Here is a 25640-nt window from a genome sequence, read left to right as displayed (position 1 = left end):
AGATCACTTTGTGTGTTAGGCAAAATTGACTAGCCAGTATTTTGACAGTGAAGATTTATGGAATTATTTGCTTTTCTGGAAAACTTGTGTTTTTTGCCCTTTCTTCACCTCTAGATGAACTCTATGCTATGTGTATAGCAAGTGGACACACTGGAGGAGATTCTAAGACCAGGGTGATGGAACAAGGTGAAATGGGAGTTTGGAAAGGCTGTAAGAATACTAAGTGACTTGAAATTCTAGTTCTGTCTGAAATACAAGGCCATTTTATCCCTGTCAGGTAAAACTCTTGCTGTCTATATGCAGGTTTAGTGTTTAACTCTTCTCTTAGGGCAGTACTTATCAGTCTCTCATGTCCCAGTGAATCCCAATACCAGGCACAGCACAAATGACAAACATGCAGTCGGGGAAAGCTGTTTGAGTCAGGAGTGGCTCTGAACGTTGACCCTTTGACTTTCTTTGCAAAGGCCCTTGAAGGCACGCATTTGTATGGAAGAGGATCAGTGTCAACACGCTTTTCCTCGTCCCACTGACTGTGAAATGCGGTAAGGGCTGTGCGTGCTGACTTTTGTCCACGGTTCCCATTTCTTTTATCTAGCAATTGGGGAGCCTTGTAGAGCAGGAGAGGGGTGCGACAAGGGGTGTCTTGTTGCCTCAGCTGTCTTCCATTGACCAAGCTAGCTCCGAAGGGCAATGCACAAGACCGAAAAGCCAGGGCTTTCCCTTGCATTGAGATGGAGGTGTATTGTTTTATCCTGACTTCCCTTGCATTGAGATGGAGGTGTATTGTTTTATCCTGACTTTGTATGCATTTCATCAGGCAGCCGGGTGATTCTGTGTGCTCATGGAGCTTTGAAAGCTTGACCTCTTACTGCTTGTGGAGTTTGGTTCAATCTTAAGTACTTTCTAGTAGCAAATTAGATTCTGTCAGGAATTCCACACTGACCTCAGCTTGCTTTTGCTTCTGCAATTTTAAGACCTACAACAGGATAATCCTTATATACCTGTTATGGGGATTTTTTTTTTTTTTTTTTTTTTGAGCTAGTCATCTCCTTCCCATCGTTAATACTTCGAGCTCTTCTGTTCTCTTTTTCAAAGGAATTGACACTTTAGTCTATCCCTTCACCCACAGTTGTTACCTCCAGGTATGTAAAAACAGAATATCACTGATATATACATGTCTGTGAGCAAATCCTGGATGCTTATGCTTTCTTAGCATTGTATGATTCTTTATACTATATCAGTAAGATTGGTATAGTATATATAATAAAAGCTCCTAAACTTTTGTGTTACTGCTCCTTCCTTGGTAATGGCCTTACTTGGTTGTTTTTTTATTGAAGGAGTGTTTTTGCAGCTGCTTAGTGTGCTTTGATGAGAAGAATGGGGAGCAGTGTTTATATTGAAACTGTCCGATTCCAATATAAAGAAAAAAATCAGTATTGGAACTGTTAATTATGTTCAGGATCTTTGATAGCTGTTACTCCAGTGTCAAAGCTCAGCTGATCCAAATTGCTTATGTCATCCAGAGGACTTACTTGGTTTGAGGGTTGACCTATTTTGTGGCTTCTAAAATGGAGCCACAGAATGGGGGTTGTATAGCTATTGGATGACTTCCCCTTTCTAAACTCTTAAAAAAAAAAAAAAAGTCTCAAAGCTATAGTTATTTCAACAAGAGATGTTTTGTTTCCTGCTTTGTGAATTACTGATCCAGACCTCTAACAGAATTGTGACTCCAGTCTAATTAGTTGCTAAAGTTAGCTGGCACTCGCAAGCACACAAGGGAAACAAGGAGCAGGACACAGGAAACAAAATGAAATGCATTACTCTCCTGGTGTCTGAAGTAACAGTATTAAAAATTTGAATTTCCAATGAGAATCTCAAATAGCAAGAGATCTAAAGCTCGGTCCAAGGGACAATGCATGGGACTGAAAAGAAAGTAATTGATTTCATGTGTTTTGTTGTAGAGTTGTCGTATTTGCTGACCTGCTGTCTGTTTGTAAAGTGGGAATAATGATAACAGCACCTTCAGTTACTTTTGAGAGTAGGAAGGTAAAAAACAGCCCTTCAGGGACTTGCCAGCTTCAGTGTCGGGTATGTTATAGGCTCTTCAGAGAGAAAAATGTTAAGAAGTAGCAGTGAAAAGGGCTTTTGGTGTCATCAATGAAGTGTCTGAGCTTTCCGACTGGTGACTTCTTTAGTGCTGTTACAGGCCCAACCTGTGGGGTTGGAATCAAAGGGCTGGGGAGGGTTTCACTGCAATAAACCGTTCCTTCTGGGTGTCTGTTCACTTTTTTTCTTCCCTCTCTTTGCTATCCCCTTACAAGCTACTGTTATTACCGGTATGCCCTAGTAGCTGCACTCTATTAAAGGCTGGTGCTGCCAAGAGAGAGGGAAACGGGATTCTCTCCTTTCCTAGGAGAGAAATTTCAGAGTTACAATCCATACTGTAACTCCAGAACAGAGGAGAATTTCTACACAGTCCACTTAATACCATTTTCACTTTTATTCTTGATGCATATCAAGGTGTGTGATGTGGCTGTGCTCAGTAAGTTTTCTGATGACGTTGTTACTTCTCCGCATTGGCGTGATTAGTCTCACTTTTCCACTTCTGCTCTAACTTGGAAGATGTGTCTGTATGTGTTATAAGAAATACTGACCACTCTTCTCGTTTGCACTGAACCTTGAGCCAAAAGTCAGTTAGCAATAAGCATCTGAGTATAAAGGCTAGCTTCAAATTATCTAATGCTTTAATCGTATGCTGCTGTAGGAAGTGGTATAGAATGTGACTTTTTTCTGTTCTAGAGAAAAGAGACTGAGATGTAAAAATATAGATTTGAGACTTCTTTTAGAATTTTTCTACTTGAATATTGACTGGGCTTAACATGGTAACAAACAGTCTAGCTTCAGTATAAGCTAAGTCCTGACTCCCTTCTCTGGATATGAAGAGCTTTAACTTTTTCTTAATGAAAGTGGTTACCACTTTGTTTTCTTGCCCTGAGTAGTACAGTGCTAGACCTGAAGTTTGATCAATGAGAGGCACAACAGGAATAGTTAAGTATTGGTGAGTTCATTAATAGACTTATTTCCATAACTATCACTATAAGTTTGCCTCAGGTTAAAAGCACTGGCTGTCTCAAACCAGTTTCAAATAGCTATTTGTCTGTATCACAAAACTGCCATTGAGTCTAACACAGAGGTTCATTGATGCAGAACCCCACATTTCTGAGTTATGAGCTTGTACTGAGATGAAGGACTGATGTCTGCCATGTGTGAACTTGGGTTTATAATCTTCTAATAATATAGCTATTCAATTTTGCTTGTTCTGATGAACCTCTGTAATAGAAATCAGTGAATATCCAGTCTTGACTGCCTTTTTTTCTGTCTAAAGCAGACTGGATAATTGAGAATATAAATGCTTCTGCTAAATGACTTCCTTCATTATTTAGAGGTGATAGAATGCTATAGTTCTTAAACCTCAGTGTGCAGCAGGGTTAAAAGCTTTCAGGAATAAAAATCCGGAGAAAAATGATATGGAAATGAACGCTACCTTTGGGGAAGGGAGAAATGTGGGACTGAGAAAGGGAAGAAAGTAAAGGTCACGCTTCTGTTTTTCTCTTCTAGAATTCGTTTTTGCCTTTTCCTAACAAGGTAGGAGGAGGATATGCAGATCTCTCATCTGAGGGAGAACCAGAAAAGGTCAAATACTGCCTATCTCTCTGCTAGAATGTGACAGCTGTCCACTTGTAGTTCTCAGTGTGTTACAGTAGATGAATTTTTTTTTTAAAAAAAAAAGGTCCAAGTGTTTCAACAACCTTAAAAATAAACAATAGCCCATTCTATATAAGCTAGTGTAAATAGAAAAGGCAAGCTAAAAGCATTAAATTTCATCAAAAACTAAATAGTTAAGATGCATATGGCTGTTATTCCTATGAAATGTGGCAAGGAAGTTGGATGGATACCATATATGTATAAATACTTTATATACATATAAATGCATGGATTGAAATGCCATATGAAACCTACTGATCTGGGCAACAGATCAAAGAAAGTAAGGTTCAGGCTGATCCTACTAAAGAAAACGGCTGACAGTCTGGTATTGCAGGTATTTCTCACTAGTTGATCATTACTGAGCTAGTGTTCGGGTCTGAGCTGTTGGTCTTTCTCTGAATATGAAAGCCTCCATCTTTTTCCCAAATCAAAACAGCAGAAGGTATAAAAGAAGTCTTGCCTTTGCCTCTTCCCTGGCTTTTTAAAGCAGTTGCCTGGAGGGTTATAGGATGATGATCTCTACTGTTCTGTTCCTTCTTCAGCTCTGGGTGCGAAAGGAAAGGGAGATGTCATTTTACCTATTCTTCTAGTGGCTTTTTTTGGTTTTGTTCTTTTCCGATGAGGGAAATAAGTCTTTTGAAGCACCACAGCTTGCTTTATTTTGAGTTCTGTTTCTCCTTAGCTGACTTCCCCTGAGACTCTTCTAATTCTGTCTAGCAGTGGCAAAGCTTGTCATCAATGAGTGGTACCTTGTCTGTCCTTGTGTAGTCTCAACTGTTCTGTCTTCCAAGTGTTATTTAAAGCTGTCTTTTCTTTCTCTGACAAAAATAAATTACTTTTGGTTATCTATGTCAATTCTGTGCTATCGGATAGGAAAAAGGATCCTCCTGTTCTTGCTGTTACATCATCAGCCCAACTGTGGTTCCAATCATGAACTTTGTGCTGAGCAAATTTCACTCTTTAATGGGTTTCCACAAAGAGCTAACCAAAGGCAGATTATGAGGCCAAGAGGAATTTAACAGCTGGGTTTTTTTGTTTCTTTCTTTTTTTTGTTTAAACTAAAGAATCTCTTATAATGTGGATGTAAAACTTGATGACCCCAAAAACCTACAGTTTGCTGCTCAGTTCTGAAGTTGAGCTTGCAAGGTTCCTGCAGTGTCCTTAACGTTAAAGATGCACTAAAGGCAGTGGTGGTGGGTTTGGATCAACTGTTATCTCCAGCCTTTTCCATATAAACTGTTACTTCAGGTTAGTTCTGGTACCAAAGCTAAGGATTTTATTTCCTCAGAAATGCATTGCAGGTGGCTTAAGCTTTCTCAGATGGTACTTTATCCTTGGAGCAGGTGCTGTACGAACCTACAGTAGGTACTGTACAGCAGGTAGTACCTACCTGCTCCAGAATTCATGAACTTCTGAGCCCTTTCACCAGGTTTAAAAAAAAAAAAGGTGTGTGGGGGGGTGTCAAATAAGGCTTTCCTCCTTTGTTTCAGACATAATGGCAACAGGTATTTTCTTTTTACCCAGGGCTGCTGGTCAGTCTGAAGCTATCAGTTTTGAAGGAAAAGCTCATGAAAGTAGTAAATGTTATGTTTTACATGTACAATTTTTTGTCTATATGGGCTGTACAGTTCAAGTCATATTGCACAATACATCAGTTTTATGGCTGAATAGACAAGAGCATGGTTTACGTGTGCTTTGAGTTTACCCTCTTCTATTTACATTCTTGGGATACACTGGGAGCCAACTATTCAGCTCATTTGCCATTAGTCACCTACAACTGTTCTGTGAAAATCAGTGTTTTAGGAGTATCAACAGGATTTGAGGTCAGAGACAGCTGGTGATGTTCTGTGAGTGTTGTCTCACAAGATATTATGCAGTGGGATAAGTTCAGAAGTGTTTCACCAGCTTTTTACATTTGGAGTTCATCAAAGATCCTTATATCTCTTCCTCATAGAAAAAATCTTGTGCAGGAGCTGCTGACATTGGGCTACACCAATCTAGATTATTACTTCAAAAAAGAATGAACAGATTACTGTACAACAAAGGATATTTTGTGATAGGATATATTCTTCAAACACAGTACTTTAGACTCCTGGTGTCATTGGTTCATGGCATGTCAAGGAACAAGGATGCTGCTCGAGTTTATCGGCCTGTAATGTTCTAAATGGGAAACAGTAAAATGTGAATTGTGTGTGTTCCCCTTCAGTTCTTTAACTCCAAAACATGGAATAAACATCCCCCAACATAGGAATGCATAAATGGATTACTCAAAGAGCAACAGATTTTATTACCAGTAAGCAGCCTCTGTTAGGTTTAAGACAAAAATAATATCCTTTTTCTTTTTTCCGTTTTTTTTTTTAACAAACAACTTTGTGTATTTATGGGGGAAAAAAAATCTGCCCAGCATGTGTATAACTGTTTCCTAGGTTTCTTTGTTACTATGTTTACAGAGAATAAATTGTGTTAGTTTTAATTAAGTGATACCTGTGGCAGGTAACTTAAAAGTGAGGAGGTTAATGGCTGATAAATCATAAGAAGTGTTGTGATATGTGAAACTCGCAGTTTCAAAGAGTTGAAAAAAAATTACGTTGTTTAGGAAGCTTTAAAGATAAATGGATCTATAACTTTTGCTATCTAACCTCTGCAGTCTCCGGCAGTTTTACTGCTGTACTCTTGCTTACCTGTCGTAATTATACTTTTACAGTCCTGCAGAAGTGGAATCAGCTGGGATATTATTTATCAGTTCTAGGAGTGCCAATCCTTATAATTAAGGAAGGACAATATTGGGATGGAAGTGTAAGAAGTATCTTCTTAATTTGTCCTCTCTCCCTGCAAACACATGAGTTATTTCATGCACTAGTGTTATAGCATGGTTAAAATTACTCAAGCTAGGTAAGGTCTAGCTCTTCTGTATGTTCATCTTCGTGTGACTTGTTAAAGTGCAGTGAATGCATATGAAGGTGACTGGCAGTGGCTCAAGGTATATCTCACTCTTGACCACAACAATTAGGGTAACAGTTTCTTTGTTCTTCAAACTACATTGAGGTCCAATTGAAAATTTCCTGCTTTTGTAGCTCTGGATTGACAGTATTGCTTTTCAAATTCATTACAGCTGCACATACTAGCAAATTAGTGTATGGACAGCAGGCACCCATTTTTTTGTAGCTATATGTAAAACTAAAACAACTGCTAAAATAAAATGTTTGCAGGTAGCATGCTGATTGCTGTAAGGCTATTGTAAGGTGTTTTTAAACAAATTTGTACCTCCTGTCAAACAAGACCCTAAAAGACCTAAAAGTCTTGTATGCAGCTAGCTAAGCAGATGATTAGAACTGAGTTAAAAAGTGGGCTTTAAAAAATTTCCTTTGTCAAGGTCCTGCCCAAATAAAGAAATTGGAAAGGACTGTAAGCTCTGGCAGGTTAAAGGAATAGAAAATGGAATAAGGTGAGCTGAAGCCTGAAAAACTACCAAATTTTCTTTTCAAATCTATCAGACAAAGGAATCCTGCCAGTCTGCAAAGTCAGCAGATGATCAAGTTACAAAAGAATTCTTCAAACAAGGCCATGGCAGAAAAATTGAGTTTAACTTTTTTAACCTGTTTTCATCTTGGAGGACCTTCAGGAGGTTCCTATATTGCAACTCTTCTTTATGGGGAATTCATCAAACACTTTGTCTCAAATCAGAGTGTCAGTAGAAGAGACTATGAAGTTGACAAAAATTAACAAAATAAATTTCCAGGAACAGATGGTGAAACGATTCATAAAAGAAGCAATTAGTTAGAGTAAGATTCTTTAGCCTGGGAAAGAGTACCCTCAGGGAGAGGTTATTGTAGAAGTCTGTGAAGTCTTCAGTGGCAGTGGCCATACAGAGTGATTATTTGCCGGATCTCATAAACATAGAAGTAGGTGGCAACAGTGAAACGAACACAGGGTGGATTCAAAATAAACAAGAGGAAACACTACTTTGCTCAATATGCAGTAAGCTGTGGAAAAGAATTGCATGTGGATAAAGTTTAGACAAATTCATGGAGGAAAAAAAATCTGTCCTGAGCCTTTCCAGGTAAGAGGCCCGGACTGCAAACTGGTGAGATTTGAGTGCCTTGCTAGGTAAGCATCACCATGCAAATACCCTTTTCTTGTGTTCTTCTCTAGTATTCGCTGTTGGAGATGAGACACTGGCCTCAACAGATGCCACTTTAAAACATTGACAGTTGTAGAAATAACTAATCTTTGGGTGTTACTTTACCAAGAACCAAAATGTCAACCAGCGATGTCAATATGGCACCTCTTCCTCCCCTTTCCCCTCACCTGAAGGAGTGCAGTGTTTCGTATAAATTTGATTATTGCTTTAGGCTCTCTGCCTTTTCTCTCTACGTTCTTTGCAAACCAGAGATGCTACTTGTCTGATTTGTTAGAAAGAATATTTGATAGCTCTGTTTTAAGACAAAAAGTTTATTTAAGACTATTGCCCTACAAATCTCTGAGACATGGTCGCAGCGAGGACAGTGGCTAGCTCTGTATGTGCACCAGGCTTCCCAAGTCTGAATGACTGAGGGCAGTGGGTGATCACTGGCCCTAATGATCCTTTGCTAACGAACGAGCCCTATGAAGGCAGGACAGGGTACTTGAGGCTTTACTGAAATAAGCCCAGTGGGACTGCTTCCCTGATCCCACTTCTCTCCTGTGGGATTGGGAGAGAGCCCGTGTGAGTGTATACATATGCCAGCAGCTCTAAGATCAATCATCATTGCCGTGGGGGGAAACGGTTTGATGCAGCTGTAGTTCAAATTTTATTGGTCTTTTCTGAAACTTCAGTACGTCTCCCTCTTTGGTGGTTCTGCTTCAAGGCCCTCTGGACTGTACTGAGCCCGGGCAGGGGAGTCTCCCTTGGGAGGGCTGCAGGGCTGGAGGCAGAGCAGCAGGAACTGAGCACTAGGAGCTGGCTCTCAGAGACCTCGACTCCCTGCCCTTCTCTTGTGGTGTGGTTAGTCTGTATTGTTAATTTTGTTCTTTCAAAAGAATAAAAGCTATGACAAGCATTACTTGTTTAAGTACAGCTGCTTCAGATGGAAATGTTTATGGGCAAGCTGGAGTTTTATAAAATTCAGGCAGTTCCTTGCAAAGGCCATTTAAATTGACTTGGAAAAGAGGTCAGATGCTGGCACCATTTCAGCTGTTCATATAGATACCTCTTCGCCATTTGATGTAGACCCTCCCAAGGCAACAAGCTCATTTTTGTTTCCCCTAGTCTTTAGGTTTGTCTTTCTTATATACATATGTGTGTATATATATGCATGTGTATATACACATATAATTATATACATTTTTTTTGTCTTAGGGTCAGCTTTATGGTGAAAATCTTATGAAACTTCCTAAATGTTTGATTTGATACACTATTGATAGGGGAAGTGCTTGAAACACTGAAAATAGGAGTCTTTGGGAATACAAATGCTAATTTTCTCACTTCAGCCTGACTAAAGTAGTCAGAGATCACAAGAAACCTAAACGTAGTAAGAAGGTGGTGTAGGCAACATTCAGTCATAGCAAATCTGCTGCATGCTCTTTCCTACTGCATTTAGATTTTGCTTGGTTCATTTCTCTTTATGTTGTTGTAGCACTGCTTTTTAGATGATTGTATCTGTAAAAGCTTACTTGTATTGTGGGATGTAAACTGATTGCTCGACATTCACCTGTGAACAGGTTAAGCCTTCTAAGCTTTTGCTTAGGTTTTAGGCCATTAAAGGGGCAATTTGAGAGTGGGAATACATGCACGTTTCAGCTGTGAGTAGATTATTTGAGAATATCTGACCTGTAGTTGCATTTCTTTCCCCATTTTTTAAAAAGAAGTCTTTTGGGGAAGAACTTTGCAATGCTGTTCCGGACTTCTCAACTTTTGCGGGCACAACAAGGAACAACTGTATTTAGAAGGGGCAAAATGAAAGTATGGCATCAGTTTAAAATGTTATTTTTCCAGCATTTGCTGGTAATTCAGGAGCTAGAGTATACTTTCTGTGAATAGTCTACAATAGTTTAGCACTTTTATCCTGCAGAATAATTAATCTAATGTCTGAAGGGCCAAATGAATTAAAAAGCTGATATTTAATGCAGCACTTTCCAGTATTTACAGCTTGCTTATGCAGAAAAGCATTTGGTCCCTTTGTAATGAAGGAAAGTATTAAAAAACTAATAGGCCTATTTCCATTTCATTTTGTTGCTGAAGAACATTACTGTCTGACTTCATTTGGCTTAAAAATAGCACATTTTAGAATGAGTCATGAGTCAGTGAAAAGAGACATAGGTAAATATTAAACTTATTTTCTTAATAGTAATTTTTCTTGGGCATTAGCTTGAATTTGTTTATAAAATTTAGAGTTTATAACAATTCTGAAGCTTTCATTTGTGGAACCTTTAAATGCTTTGAATTTTGAAAGGGTGGAAATATCTGCAAATGTCCAGCAATCAAAAAAAAAAAAAAAAAAAAAAAAAGAATGGTGCAAGTTCAAATAAGGGTTAGATATGAATGTCAAAACAGAGTTGTCATATCCTATTCCTGTATCTTTTAGTAAGAAATATTTTACAGTGAGTATTAATTCTATTACGCTCACTTTTTCAATTCTTTTGGAAGACTGAAATTTCCAAACTCAGTGGAATCTTGATACAAAATGTAAATGGCCATTATTCATAATTGCAATATGTGAAATGCTTATGCAGTCACTATTCAAAAGCTCTTTTGTCAGCTTTTTCTCTTTTTCTATATTGTTTATCTGCAAATACGAGTTCCTATAGAAGCTTGCTTCTGCCAAGCAGTAATACAACAGAGCCTCTGTCACACTCTGTGTGTAGGCACTGGAGCTTTTACTGCTTCTCCTCATCTTTTGATTTACAGATTTGAAAACCAGAGGATCCTTATTGTTCCCTGATTTTACTTCTGTAGTGTTCAGTGGTCATAAAATGGCATGAAGTAAGCCAAATAACTTGCCTGGAACTAATACAAGCCTTTTTGAATATATTGCTCTCATGATATAATGTTCTAATGTGATGGTAGAAACGGTCCTCTCCCTTGGTAAGTTCTTCCAGTACTTAGCCTAAAAGTTTTAAAAATCAGTAGTATCTCTATCTTTTTGAATTCTTTATCTGGTTTTGGTTGGTTGTGTTGTTCTGTTTTTGTGGGGGGTTTTTTGAACTTCTGAGTTTTGTTATGCCTTTTTGTCTTGAAAAACACTCAATTTTAGAAGTTATCTTAATTTGGAGCTACTTGTATGATTATCACTTTCAAATTTTTCTCTCAAATATATCGAGCTCCCATAGCCTGTTGCTGAAAGGGATATTTTGAGGACCTCAAATCATGCTTGTGGTTTTTCTTGGAGCATCTTTCCTCTGTGTTGTTCGTGCTGGTTTTGGGGGGGGGGGGGGAAGCTGTCTTTTTTCTTGCTGTATTTGCGAACTTTAGGCTAACCTTGTCATCGAGTGGATGTATGTCTCTACCACCAAATCTGGAAATCCTGTTTTCTAGCATGACTTCCTCCCTTTCCCTGCACCCTTTTCAAAGTTGATACTGTAGTGCCTGCCAGCACAGCCTATGTTTTTTCTTACTAGAATTAGTCTTTGACTTAAAAGTTTTTTAGGAACTGTGAAGAGAGTCTTTCTTGAAACCTATAGTATTTATTGGCTTCTGGAAATATAGCATGCTTATGCTATAATGCAATAGTTCTTGTAATTCATAAATCATTCTCCTTGGCTAGATTAAAAAAAAAAAAGTTTTTCCCAGAAAATAAGAAGAATTAAAAAAAAAAAAAAGCAAGAGGGGAAAAAAAACTTCAGTGGAAAAATTTTTAAGTAAGAAAATTCTTAAGACTTCCAAAGTAGTGCCAGCTTTCACTTGTCTTCCAAGAGAAGGAAAGTTGGTTGCTGCTCTTTCCTGTTCATTTTCTACACTACTTATAAAACACAATGAAAACTTAGGTTAAGCATGAGATTGTTTTCGCTGAGAGCAGTCTGTTTTAGTGAGCCCTGAACATCTTATACTTGTGACTTTGCTTTATTTACTGCGTGTAGGATCTTGCTCTCCTTTCTCAGAAAGTCAGATCATCATCTTAGGTCTAAACTAGTAGTATTAGCCGCAGATCTGGTGCATAAACTTGAGGAACGCCCCACCTAGTGGATAGCCACAAACTCATTCTCTCATTGTTCAGGCTCAGATGGGAAGCTAAGATTAAGCTGAAAAAGCTGTTCTTTACCTGTTGGATACCTTAATAAGAGCAAATGCAAAGGGGGATACTGTGATGTCAACACCACCATATGTCAAAGCTGCGTAGCTGTTCCTTTTAAAGCTTTTTATAACCAATATGTCTGATAAATTGAAGTCTCTCAGCCTCCTGTTAAACTTCCCTATTTCTGTTCCCTCCTGTAGTTATGAAGTAGGTTCTTTGAAGTTAGTGTAACTTGAAGGGACAGAAGAGCTGCAAACATGGCTGCAAATCCCATGTAAAAATGTACCTGTGAAAATTTGTGTTAAATGTGATACGTATGGATAAAATAAGACTGAACAGCAAGCAGTAGGTTTTTTAAGGTCTTATTAATGTGCTTATCTGTAGCAAAATAAGCACAATTTTAGATATAACATGCACCCTATCTTCTCATTTGGAGTATAAAGGAAAGATCCCTAGGGATACATAGATAGCCCTGGTTAAACTAGGGAAGCAAAATACATTGGGATGCTGTAAATCCAGATGTCCCTTGGTGTGACACCATTTTCTTTTTCTGACTGAGAATTAAAAATTTCTAGACCCAGATGGTTGGACATCTTATTACTTGATTGGCATGAAATATCAAAGTACCCAGATACGTGTTTTGACTTGGGAAACTCATTCTAAGCTATGGTAACCGAAATAGCCACCTTCAAAACTGGATTTTCTGGATGTCAGAAGAAGGAGATATCTCAACCCAAGAACTTTCTATGCAAGAAAAAAAATCCCTTCTTTCTTCATTATAAGAAGACTGGCGTATCCCTTGTACAGAGAGATGTGGTGAACTTTAAAGCAGGACAGCAAAAGGGAGTGGAAGTCGGTCTTGTTGCATCTAAAAGACACTTCCTCATGCTCTTAAAGACAGACTAGGGGTACAAGTTTTACCCCACTGTGAACAGAAATTGTGAAGAAGAGGGATGAGATAATGTCATGTTGGCCTTGCTAGTCCTGCTCCCTGTAATGTCCCCATCCATCTTCATATGGATGAAGAAAATTTGCCAAAAGAGAAGATTAACCAGTGCTCCCATCTTTGTTTTCTTTGTTCCCTCAGAGTAGTGTTGCTTATCTTTCTGTCCTGCTTTTGGAGTTGGTATTTGAGTTGTAGATAATGAGATTATAACCAAATATACTTTATCTTCCTCACTGAAAGAAGTCTAGATAATCTCTTATTTAATCTTTTGCATTATGTATCTAGAATAGACACTACACTCTGTAAATGAAATCAGATCCTGAGGAATTGCACATCTTTTGGAGAGACTTAAACATACAGGTAATGTCCAAGTGATAAGATATCAAAAGTGGTGCCTACAGAAGTCTGTGAAATTCCACTTTTGAATTGAGCAAAAAGAGGAGGCAGGAACAAGAAACTTCCACCCGTATTTTAGTTTTCTGGCCTTTCCAGAAGTATTTTGTGTGCTAAATGCCAAGATGGGAAAACAGAACTGTTTCAAGAAAGTTGAAGATTTGGAGTAAGCTGTATTATTCTTATTTCAGGGCTCAGATATAGCCTGTCAGTTGATGTGAGTTGTTAATGTCGTAATACTTGGCATGTCCTTATCTGTTTCTGAAGGCTGAGTTTTAGGTGGTGGTGGTAGTGTTGCGGGGAGTTGTTAAGGATGAATTAATAGATTCTTTTTTTTCCTCCTCCTAGCTGTTATTCTGCCTTTGTAAACCTTAACATTTCTGTAAATAGAATTCTCTCCTGAATAAATGCAGGTGCAGGATTTGTTGATAGAGCACAAATGTAAAGTGTCGTCTGCTTTTGCCATATGATGTAAGAGCATGAGAGCAATATGTTACCAAACTTCACTGGTGATATTTTTAAAGGTATCAGCTACATAGTGGTTGTTGGAGTATAAAAGGAAATTTTCCTAATAAAGAAATATCCATTTCTGAAGTTGGTGGTAGTAGTATGGAGAGGCTGAAATGGGTTATTCTAAGGTGTCCCAACAAAATATGGTCTTGGTTCATCTGGTATGCTGACATTGCTCACTCTGTATAGTGGAAGTGCATTTTAGTGAGTTTCAGGACATACTACTGAAATTATTAAATTTAAATATCCAAATATGTGCCTTATGGATTTTTTCTTCCAATTCTTAGAGGTATAATTAATTCTTTTTTTAATAAAGCCATTTTGTAGAACAGATGCCATGTGTTACAGATCATATAAAATACATGGAATAACTCACTAATATTTTACTGAGTTTATTAAATTACTGCAGTATAATGTCCCATTTGTACAAAATTCAAGTAAAACTGTATTAAAATTTAAAGCATTTGGCTTTGTATTTCCTTGTTCTTTTTTGGCTTTATGTTCAGCTTTGTGTTATTTTGTCTATCAAGAAATGTAAAATGACTTTATTCCCTGAAACAGTTTGATATCAAAGAGAAACAGAGTCTATCTAATATCAAAGTAAAGGAATAAGTTGTACACTTCCCTTTGCAGACTGTTTCATAAAGTTTTGAACAGTGAAAAAGAAAAAAAGTTATGAAAAAAAGATCTTCCTAACCTCTTGGTGGAGGGAGGGGGGGAATTTTAGTTTAAATTTATTCTACAATATAATAAAATATGCATCTAGAATCTCGGGCAATTACTAGTCTTCAGTCTTGAGCAGCCTTAGAAGGTATCAGTTTATACCTAGTTAGTTCTACAGCAAATTGCTTTGTACAAACTCCGAGATCACCATCCACTAAACTTCTGTTAACAGGGGTTGTATATTTTTGTGAGTAGTTCTGTTAGTCCAGAGTAGAGTTCATTTTCCTGCAGCTGAAATAGTTATGAATGGGGTAGCAGTGAGTTAAGTCTAAAGAAATAACCCTCTTCCCATCATCTTGTTAGAGTTTTCTGTTGTTCAGGCTTCATGTTTTCATATCCTTGTGCCAATATAGTCCTTTTTCGTCTTGCAACAAAAGTCTCGTCAATCTTTCAATAGTGTATATGTGTGCGTGGTTCATTAGGGCTACTGGTACTAAGTTTATTACAGTAGCTTATGTAGTAAAATAGAAGAAAGAGTAAATCTTACTAGTCTTACTGTATTTCGTCTGCTAGATCAAAATATAAATCGTAACAATTTCTGCCAGAGTTCTTCTGAGATTCTCGACAGAACAAAAAAGTCTTCGGTTACCTTTTCTGCTTAACAGTGAAGTTGTAAAATGGTGAAGAGCTTGAGGCTATTTTTTTGAAAAGCAATAATTTCAAGTTTTGATCTTTTTTTTTCAGGTCAGATTACATAGTGGGTTTTTTTTTCTTTTTTTTTGTTCTAACCTTTCTCTTAATCTTGAAGTCCCAAAGCAGAACTAAAATCCTATTTTGTTCATCCTATTCTGTTTAATTTAAACTACCTTTCCAATGAACTGTTACTTGGTAAGTTTGTAATGTGAGCTATGTCCCTTGCGCTCTTGGGGTTTTAGAGAGCGAGAGAGTGCGTGAGAGAGTTGGTAAAAATATTGAATGTCTCTTTTAAACTTTATGCAGGCACACGTCTATTCTTTGGGTGCAACCTTGAAAGCAGCAGTTGAATACGTAGTAGAACCTGAGACAGAATCAGGAAGCATCTGGAAAGAGAGCCCTCTTCTACTTCCTGCCCATCCTGACAGTTTTTAAATGTATGAGTGTCTGTAGCTAACACTCAGTTGACACCAGTGCTTATCAGATGATGCCCAGGCTACAGATTAGAGATGCTCATATACTGTTTCTTGTGACCTGGTAATTCTGTTTTCCAGAATTTGCTTTTATTGTGATATTGGCAATAAAAATATTCATCATACTGCCTATGTCACTGGATTAAAGTGAATCGCTGTCTGTTTAAAACATAATCCAAGCTCTAGCTTTTTACATTTCCAGTACATTATTTATTAAGGATAATATTTTAGATGATTAATTTTCATTGGTTGTTCTTAGTATTTCCTAACTGCAGGCTAGAACTTGAACTGAATTAATTTCATGACAGCCCGTGGTAAAAATAAGAAAAGAATTCAGCTACATAATAGAAATAGTACAGTGAACAGTGCAAGAGAAGTTTAATGTAGCATCTTATTTATAAATTCAGCTGTATTGTGTGAGTGAACATGATTCAGTTTAGTCAAAATTCATAACTTTATTCAGCATTAAATAAGCATTTAACACTAATTTTCTCTAGAGCATTTTGTCATTATGTGAAGAAAAACTGAAGATTGCTTCGCCAAGTAATATTTGTCGAAGTCTATCTGCTGTTGGAAGAAGGGTTCTTTCAATTGAATCATTTGGTGCTTCTCAAGGTAAGCTTAAAATGTATTTACTTTAGAATTTTTAGACCTTCTGAAATATCTAACGATTTTTAAAATGCTATGTTTGTGTACTCTCCTGTCAGAGGGTATTTTCTGGATATCCAAAAGTCATTAAATATTTGTGGGTTTGGGTTGGGGGGGAGGAGCAGACAACACAAAACTCTCAATGAACATAATATATTTTGAATAAACTTTTAACTTATTTTGGCTCTCTGTATAGCGTGTCCTTTATGATTAAAAGTAGTCCACTCACTCTTTGTAACATAAGGAGGATACTTAGTAGTGACAGAAAAAGAGCTATAGAGGCTTGCTAGGAAAGAGGAGAAGGTTTTAATATATTCTTAATATAAGCATCTGTTTTTTGCATCTAGATGGCTGTGATAACATGTGGAAGGGAAGAGTGTGTCAAAGAAGTTTGGGATCTAAATTATACTCAGATGAGAAAAACAACATAGCAGGTGATTCCTCTGCAGTGGAAGATGTGCCAGCTACCTGTCACAAGGACTCTTCAGCAGTTACTATGGTGACTGGCAGAGAAAGTGGATTAGCGGAAATGCAAATTGATCTGGATAATGACAAAGCTCAACATTCTCAACTTGCAACTCAAGTTAAAAAGAGCAAAGAGGAGGATAAACATGCAGTATATAATGACAGTTTTGCTAGTGTTGCTTTGGATATAAAATCATGCGTTATTGACATGGAGAGAGATGGCATTTTTAAGAAAGGCTGTCTGAGAAAAATTAAAACCTTTCCAAAGCTACCACTTGAAGCTTCAGATACAAACCCCTTTTTTACATCTGTAACCAACAGTGGACTGCTAGCTAGGAAAAATCACTTGCTTACACAAGAACCACTACCTCTAGACAATAATAATGAGGTTGCTTTTTCAAAGGGAAATCTTAATTCATTTGCTATTAGTAATCCACCAAGAGTAGAACCAAAGAATCACCAGGTTAATGATCTTCATTTAGAAGCTCCTTGTGTGTGTACGCAGGTGTCTGGCATGAACCTAGAAGAGCACATGTCACTTATTAATGGTAAAAATACAGGTTTTCTTTCATCTGATCACAAAGAAGACTGTTCTGATGCTACCTCTGAAATGCCAAATATGGCTGGTATGCTAAAAAGCCCTAATCAATCAATTGCTGGAACAAAAATGCTAGACAATTACATGGCACTGGAAGACTGTACTGAAACTTCTCATGGGCCAAATGAAAATTCTTTAATACATTTTAACAAGATGGATGCAGTGTTAACAACAAAACCCAGTGGGAACAGATATGGATCAAACCTAATTAGTTCTCCAGAATTAAACAACGGTGTGATGAGCGCAAACAATAATGAAGATAATCTTTGTGGAGGCAGAGGGTCAGAAATCAAAAGTAATGAGCAGGTAGTAAAAATAAAGTCTTCATTATATAGTTGCTGTAGTCACTTATGTGGAGAGGAAATGACTTGAATACTGTGTGATTGCTTCCCCTGCCCCCAGCAAGTTAGTGTGCTGCAGAACAGAATTCTGCTTGTCTGCACGCTTTCACGTTCACATTGGAAATGTGGTGACCCTTTTTTCTCTTCAAAGGTAAAATGCTACAGTGAAATTTCTCCTATTGCAAAATCAACATTCATTTTAATTTTTTAACAAAGTGTACGGGAGCTCACTCACTAGTGTGTTAGTGCAGCATAATTAATAGTTAATTACATTTGTAAGAATACATTACCAAAGCATATGTAGATTTTTGAGTCTCTATGTTGCTGTCAGTACATGAAGTTCAGTACTTTGCAGTAGGCCTCCCAGGTGCTTATGAAAATTGTAGAGTTCCTGGGTGTAAACTTGGCCTTGTTGAAATCAATGGCAGTATCCCATCTGCTTCAGGAGGGGAAAAGATTCCACTTTTTTTAATCTACATATGCATTTAGGATTTTGAGAATTGTACATATGCTGTATTTATCCTGTGTTCTTAAATTACTGCTTCTGTGTGTGCTATGTATATTTCATGATCAAATTCAAATATGTGCACAATATGATGGATATGTCTCAAGCATTTCATCTCTATAAATAGCCAAATAAGAAGAGGGAAAGTTTACTACCTTTTTTTTTGTCTACTAGAATTCAGTGATAGGTAGTGTAGTGTGGTCTCTTCTCTGCTCAGATTACAGATTCTCAGGGTGGACAAATTTGGTCTCTCACTAGATGGTTTTCTCTTGTGCCACACTTGAAGAGATGTAAACAATCCATGTAATAGGAGAACTGCTGGCTGAAAATGCAGGACGGTTGATGCTTCTCTAGCTGTGCTGTGCCTTGGAAAGAATGAGCAGCACAAGCATCCAGTGCACACTTCATTTCCAGAAATGATGGTGAAGACTTTTCCTCAGCTGTCTCTACTGACAGCTCTGCCTGTTCTCCTTGCCTAACAGCTTGTCTTTCAGTCATCCAATGCAGTGGCCTCTAGGGTTATTTTCAGTCTGTATCCTTCCCTGTTTTCACCCTGCTCTGACACCTCCACTGGAGCAGTAATCAATGACAGTCAACTGCGTAAGGAGCCTGTGATTCATTATAGCTGAGAAATGGATGCCACATTAAAGAGACTGTTCTTACTGCCTTTTTCTCTTTCCCTCTCTTCTCCTCTAAATATCATGTGTGCTTATAAAATTCATAATGCAGGAGGATAGTAAATATGGATACATACCTCATGGCATGGTTTTGTTCTCTCAGGGAGTTACTCATTGCATGCATATTTATTTCTTTGTTTAGTTTTTAAATCCTGTAGGTTTCTTCTTCAGACTCTAGGAAAAGATCCTTTTATTGTAAGCATTTTTTTCCTTTTTCCTCTCTCTCCTGCTCTGGACTATGCAACCCTACATACTTCAGAAGGGAGTGAAAGGGGATCATGAGCTCCAAAATCATTCCAAAATTGTCTACTTCTGCTACGTCATTTGTTCCTCTGGACTTCCATGAACCTGCTTTATTTTGTAGATGTGCTTGTATTTCTAACAAGGATCGTGGCATTTTCAGCCATTGATTTCTTGTGAGGAAGCTTGTTATGTCTTAGTATTCAAGTGACAGAAACAGCTCTATCTGCAGTCTTTCATCTGTGTTATGCCATGAATCTCCTTTCCTGGAAGGATATTTTATATTTTTATGCAGAAGTGTATAAACCTAAAATTAATTGCATTCAAGTTGTCAGGGAGAGGGTGACTGAAATAATTCTAGCTATCGGATGACTATAAAGCCATGCAGCTGCTTTTTTTTCCTCCAAGGAATATAGATACTATACTTCAGCATCACTTGTCTGAACATGGAAGTGGACTTACTTCAGGCTCTGTTAACTGGAGAAGTATGTGGGATAAATAAGCTGCCACCACTTAAGAACATGAATTGAGTGCATTGAGAAGGAGTACTGCTTTAGGAAAAAGTCTATTGAATTAAGACCTATATTCTGTCCTCACTGGACCACCAGGACCAGGTTTTAAGTCTGTCTGGGTACATGAGGATGCTTTCAAGAAATTAAGCTTTCTCAGAATTACGGCTTCCCAAATTTCTCCCAAGATTTAAAAGCCATAGGGACTGTTCTGGTTGCTTTTCCAGCAAAAGCAGTTGAAATTGGCATACAGAACATATGTTTTCAGATTAGTCTGCCATTCTTCTGAATGTTAAAATGCTTCTTTTCTTCAGACATTTTATCATCAATTTAAAACAAAATGATCTACAGCCTGCACAGAACTTCATTCTTCCAGACAGGTAGGCTCTAATCGAAGTGAGGTTATCCTGCTCCTGCCTAGTCTGTTGGCCGATCACAGTGAATTAAGAAAAGGTAACTGCTGTTCCAGCTATCTGAAAAGCAGAGTAGCAAATGTGGTCTGAAATGAAGACAGCAGGGCAGCTGATGTCCAAGAAACCAGAGGCTTATAAAGCTATGTTTTCAGTAGAAAAAAGGTTTTATAGACTCATGCTCTATTTTCTTTTTTTAGTAATCCCAGCAAATATTCAGGTCCTGCCACATAAAAATATTATGCTCTTTAGAAGTTGTTAAAATCCTATGTCTCAAGTAATCTAGGAGATTTTTTTTTTTTCCCCCTAACTTGGGTAGAGAAAGAAAAGCATTTAGGTATATCAGCTTCTGTGAGCAAGACCTTTAGCTTTCTTACCAAACAAAATGACTGTCTGTTCCCTGAAATGCAGAGCTTCTAGCCTGCAAATCTATATTGTTCGTTTGTTTGTTTTCCGGAGGAGATGCTAAGGGAGAGTCATTCATTTTCAATAGTTGCTGAATGGTATGGAGGGCTCTCTTGTGAGCCTTCTCCTTAGTGAAAGGGTTGGGGTTTTCTATTGTATTTTTTTTTATTTTTAGAAGCTTTTCAACTCTCTCCTTCTCCTCTGGAAGCCAGATTTTATTCCTCAGGTTTCTGAAACAGCTGTTTCTGCCTCTGTCTTACGTCCTGACAATTGCAAAAATAAACCCATACGGTGCTATCCTTTGGTTCCAAATTTTACACCTGATTTCTGCTTACCCTTTCAAGTTCCCTTTCATTTCTGAATGCCACAGTTTTAACAAATACCTAAAAATGTTTGAATTTAAGAAACTAATAATTGAGTCTGCTCACTTGCTGCAAAGGGACAAAATGAGTGTGGAGCCCTAAGAATGTATTTTCCATCCTCTGGGCTAAATGGATAACACCTCATAAGATTTACAGTGCTGCTCTTGTATCAGTTTTCTGTAATATATAAGCATGATTACTGCAAACAGAGCTTTTAGACTAGTATCTCTAGCATCTCTTTTAAGTATTTCTTGTTATTTAGAGTGCAATACAAGTCCCATCGGCTGAAGATCAACCTTGTCTACTCTGGAGAATAGATGGTTTTTCTTACCTGTCAATAGTACTTCTCCAGTGGACAATATTTTTCTAATATCCCAAAACTGCTTCTTAATGTTGTGTGCTTTACTGCTAGTAGGCATTACTAAAAATACTTGCTTGCTGTGTCTTGCTACTGCAATGTATCTTGTGAGGGTTTTCTTAGCATTTTTATAGTTTTGCATGCCATAAATAAGTATTTTTCACTTCAAGTTTGAGTGGAGATCCTTTATTTCTCTAACCAATTGCATTCTAATCAGGTGTGTCCCATCTCTAATGCTTTTAAATGTTTCTCTGTGATTCAGATGCTGTGGCTTTCACATGGGAAGGGTTAACAGGATCCTGGCATACGCACATTTGTTTCATGTTGATCATTCATACCCAGTCAAGCATAAGAGAGGTGAAAACCCATGTAGCCAAACAATGACACTTGAACACTGGGGAAATAACACTTGCAGGAAAGAAAAGTTGTCTATTCCCAGAATAGTACTCCTTAAGTAAAGAATAATGAAAGTCTTTGTTTGCTTTGGCTGTTTAAAATATCCCAGCATCATGTTCATGAAATCTTTAACTGTTGTCATTGTTTGGATACTTTGCTAAAATTATGGTTGTACAGTTCTGGTATCAGCCATGAAAAAGAAGACCTGATAAATGCTTTTACTAACTCTGAAGGAAAAAATCATTTTCTCAACAAGTGAGGTTTAAATATAATCTTTTTGGCATAAAGCGAAATGTCACCATTATGTAGTTATAGGCATTAATCAGCCATGTGACTTTTCCATATTTTTAGTCAAATTTTCTGTGTGGTGAAAAAAACTTTCTTATTTAAAAATTTCTCTTATGAAAAAGTTCATTTTAGAGCATGAAAAAATTTCCAGGAAGAGGCGCTGGATTAAAATTTTGCTTGTATTTTAGTGCAGTAATCACCAGTGATAATATAGATTAAATGTTTTATATCTCAGCATTAAAACAAGTAGAGGAAATGAGCAATGTTAATGATTTAGGTGCAGTGGACCTGAGGCCTTATGCATGCTGAATGGTTGTCTTGAGCTCGCTCTGCTAAGTGTCAAAATAGATACTTAGGAAGCAGACTTAAAACGTGCTACAGACTGTTTTGCTAAAAATTTTAGTCAGATATTTTCCAGCACTTCAGACTCTTTTTTTTTTTTTTTTTTTTGAGTTGTAGAAAAAGCTAATAGCTGTGAATTAGATCTGGACTTGCATGTGAGACAGATACCTAAAGAAGGGAAAATTCCACTTACCTGTTTACCAAAACATAAGCAAGTGCAGTGGAATCCGAACGTCTGCTAAGTTAAATACCTGCTTTGAGGCTTAAATAAAAATTTCCTCATGACTCTAGGTTGGGAAATGCATATATATTTTTTTCCTTTGGAAAGTATTTTAACCAGACTCTGTTCATCACAATTCCTGCATCCTTCTTTCTTCTGAGACACAATTTCAGTTCCTGGTGCTTTTTCATCCCCTATTTTCTTTCACTTTCCTCTTTCTTGTCATAAACTTTTGCTGCTGCTCCTAGGGGTTTTTTTCCCCTCTACTTTCCTGCTATATTTAAAGCTTTCTGTCATGTCTTTCTTCCTCTAGAGAGCTTGGATATGCCAGAAGTGATGAGAAATACATTTGAGCGCCCTACTGTGCAGCTAAGTTCAGTCTCCAGCGCAGCGGGAGATTGTTCTTCCCCTTGCGAGCTGTCGATCGCCTCCTCCGGACACGGGGGCCCATCTGTGTGCGCAGCAGAGAAAGTCCGTCTTTCTCTGCTGCAGCCCTTAGAGCCTCTAGGGACACAAACTGCAGGAGGAGGGATTTTCTTGGAGAGAAACATGGCAGGGGTGTATGTACCTACTGTTTAAAAAAAAAAATAGGTCTTCTTTAAACTCAGTCTGTGGAAGTCCTCTTCTTGTGATTTTTCTTTTCACATGTCAGCTCTCCACCGTGAATTTGAAGCTTTGACTGCTGTTTTTGTGGTAAACCATCTGTGAGCAAAGACATTTCTGAGGCATTTGGGAAGTGTTACGCTATGAAGAGGGGAACACAACCCTGATCAGGGACAGTAATCCTTCAACAGTGTGGAGCTCTGTCTGTTTTGAATAGTCTTTAGTTCATCCCTTTGACTATCTGGTCTCTTCCTCCCTGCTGCGCAGCTGGTGCCTTCTTGTCAGGCAGCTAGAGGTTACTTCTCTAGATGCAGCCAAGGAAAACATTTGCAAAAGAATTTTGCACTCCAGGGTGCTGATGATGGCAAAATTTGAGAATGAAATTTAACCCGATTACCTGTATTCATATCTATCTGTACTAAATTTACTACTTTTTGCAAAGTGATACCAAGAAGTATGTGATAATACAAGCATCCAATTCTTTTTTTAATGTGTTGAAGGTGGAGAGGTTACATAACATTTTAAGTAAAGCAGTGTTTGATGGCACATCTTATTAAAAGTTAATAGCTCATCTGGCTCACCTTTAAGGATTATTTAAACAGTATGAGGCCAAAGTATTTACCTTCTCTGACAGCTATATTATGGTAAATATTAAATTATCGGAAAAGGTACAGAAATTAATGTGGTTCTCTTTTTCTCCCCCATAGATTGCAGGGGAGTTGTTTGTTTGTTGATCTTGATTAAAGGTAATGCAGTCATCTACGCATTATATGTTGTATTATAAAATCCAAATAGTGCTTCACTGAAGGGTGATCCATAGCCAGGATCATGAAAAACTGACTGCAGCAAACAACAGTTCAGAGATTGACTTTATCAAACATGTAGCATAGTACTACCATGCTGTGTAACCAGACTGTAAGTAAGATCAGACCCCTAGTCTGTTTAGATTTGGGGATTTAAAGGTGTTTATAACAGCAACAAATATTTTTCAAGGTTTGTATTTTTGGTTTTGTTTCCTGTGTTCTAGTTTTTAGGGGTTTTTTCCCCCCCAATTAAGTTAATCTCGAATTGATGTTGGTAGTTCTTTTCTCCAACGTGGCTGAAAGTTGCTATTTAGCAATAGTTAAATATCTTAGAGGCTGCATGCACAACAGAGAATGTACCATGTTGTTTTAAATAGTTTGATGGTCTGCACTAACCCAGAGGGATCTGCCTGCAGTGAATTTGTTTTTTACTGCTCCTTTGGTCGATGGCTGAAGAGGGTAATGTCCAGCTGGTGGGTAATAAAAACCACCGATAGTGATAATCTCTTCTATTAGCACAGCTTGATCTAGAAGATAATGTCTATGTAGTACTATCAATGTCAAGTTCTTATATAAAAACATGCACAAAATATAAAGTATGCATTCTCTGAAGAACAGTAAATAAATGTCCTATTGCATTCGAGCAGTATCTTTGTCATATTAAGGTGTAGGCCAGGTATAAAAACTAAATTTATAACCATGTTTTGCAAACTGAACAGCCAGTGATTGAAAACAACATAATGTGCTTCAACTTCAAAATAAACCTGTCATTAATTCTGTCAATACTGTTAACATTCTTTCACAGAAGAACAAGAAATGTTGATGAAATCTTTAAGGTAAGACTTGTAATGCAACTGTTAGGGTAAATCAGGATTTGAATTTTTTGTTGTTTTTTGTTTGGATTTTTACATCTTTAAGCCCAGATGATATCCCTTCGGTTATAGGTCGTCTTTGACGTTATGAAAGGATCTTTTCCTAATGTAACAAGAGAGAACTTCCAAACAGCTCACTTTGCCTGAAGCACTTCTATTCTTTGTGAAATCTAATTTGAATTACACTTTTGTAATGCAATTAAGAGATTTATTCATCTATACAGTTAACTGGGGAATGCTTTTTTCAGTAAGAAGAACTATTAGTTTACTACCAGCAACCGCCATAAATACCTTTTCTTAATGCTTTTAAGGTATGCACATTGTTTGTTAGCATTTGATTTTTCATTGCACCAGTAAACATTTTTGTTTTGCAATAATTTCTAATAATTCTCTCCATGCTCACTCTTTTTTGCAGTGGATATCTCTAAAACTCCTTTTGTCCTGGTATGGTAAGCCTCTGAAAGACTATGAACTGTGGGCATTATGTCATGAATGTTTATGTACTCTGCAGACTTGCATAGAATATCCAGGTAAAGGCTTAATTATTTTGAAATATTTGTTTATTTATGTCCACTGCTTTAATGTTCTGTTTAGGCCATTGATGTAAAATATCACTCTTCTATTTTTTGTATAGAAAAAATAATAGGCAATATTTCTAATTTCACACTTTAAACTGTGACTTTGATTTGTTACTCCATTTGGAGGTTTCTTCTATGTATAGCATTGTAAAAATCTCTTATTTTCTCCTTATTCTGTGTTGTTATGATATTTGGGGGGGGGGGGAGGAAGGAGAGTGCAGGGGAAGGAATATATGTTTCATATCTAAGTAGTCTTAAAACTTCCTCTTTGCTCTCTCTTGCCTGGGTTTGTTTGTGACACCCAACATGTTTTTGACAATCCAGGCCTTTGCCAATTTAAAGTGCCCAGGATCTTGCCATGAATTTC

The 25640-nt window shown here is 37.5% G+C and overlaps 1 protein-coding gene across 1 annotated transcript in view; it reads left to right on the top strand.

The window, feature by feature from the left end:
* Nucleotides 1–25640, top strand: part of LOC135325841 (kinase non-catalytic C-lobe domain-containing protein 1-like) — a 62120-nt gene that overhangs the window by 8937 nt on the left and 27543 nt on the right. The window contains 5 exon segments of the mRNA XM_064503814.1: nucleotides 15487–15607; nucleotides 15802–15807; nucleotides 16128–16268; nucleotides 16649–17670; nucleotides 25111–25225. Of these exon segments, the coding sequence (XP_064359884.1) occupies nucleotides 15487–15607; nucleotides 15802–15807; nucleotides 16128–16268; nucleotides 16649–17670; nucleotides 25111–25225 (1405 nt within the window).

The sequence above is a fragment of the Dromaius novaehollandiae genome, unplaced genomic scaffold (assembly GCF_036370855.1).
Source record: "Dromaius novaehollandiae isolate bDroNov1 unplaced genomic scaffold, bDroNov1.hap1 HAP1_SCAFFOLD_30, whole genome shotgun sequence".
NCBI classification, from domain to species: Eukaryota; Metazoa; Chordata; class Aves; order Casuariiformes; family Dromaiidae; genus Dromaius; species Dromaius novaehollandiae.
This window is presented reverse-complemented; position numbering and strand designations above follow the sequence as displayed.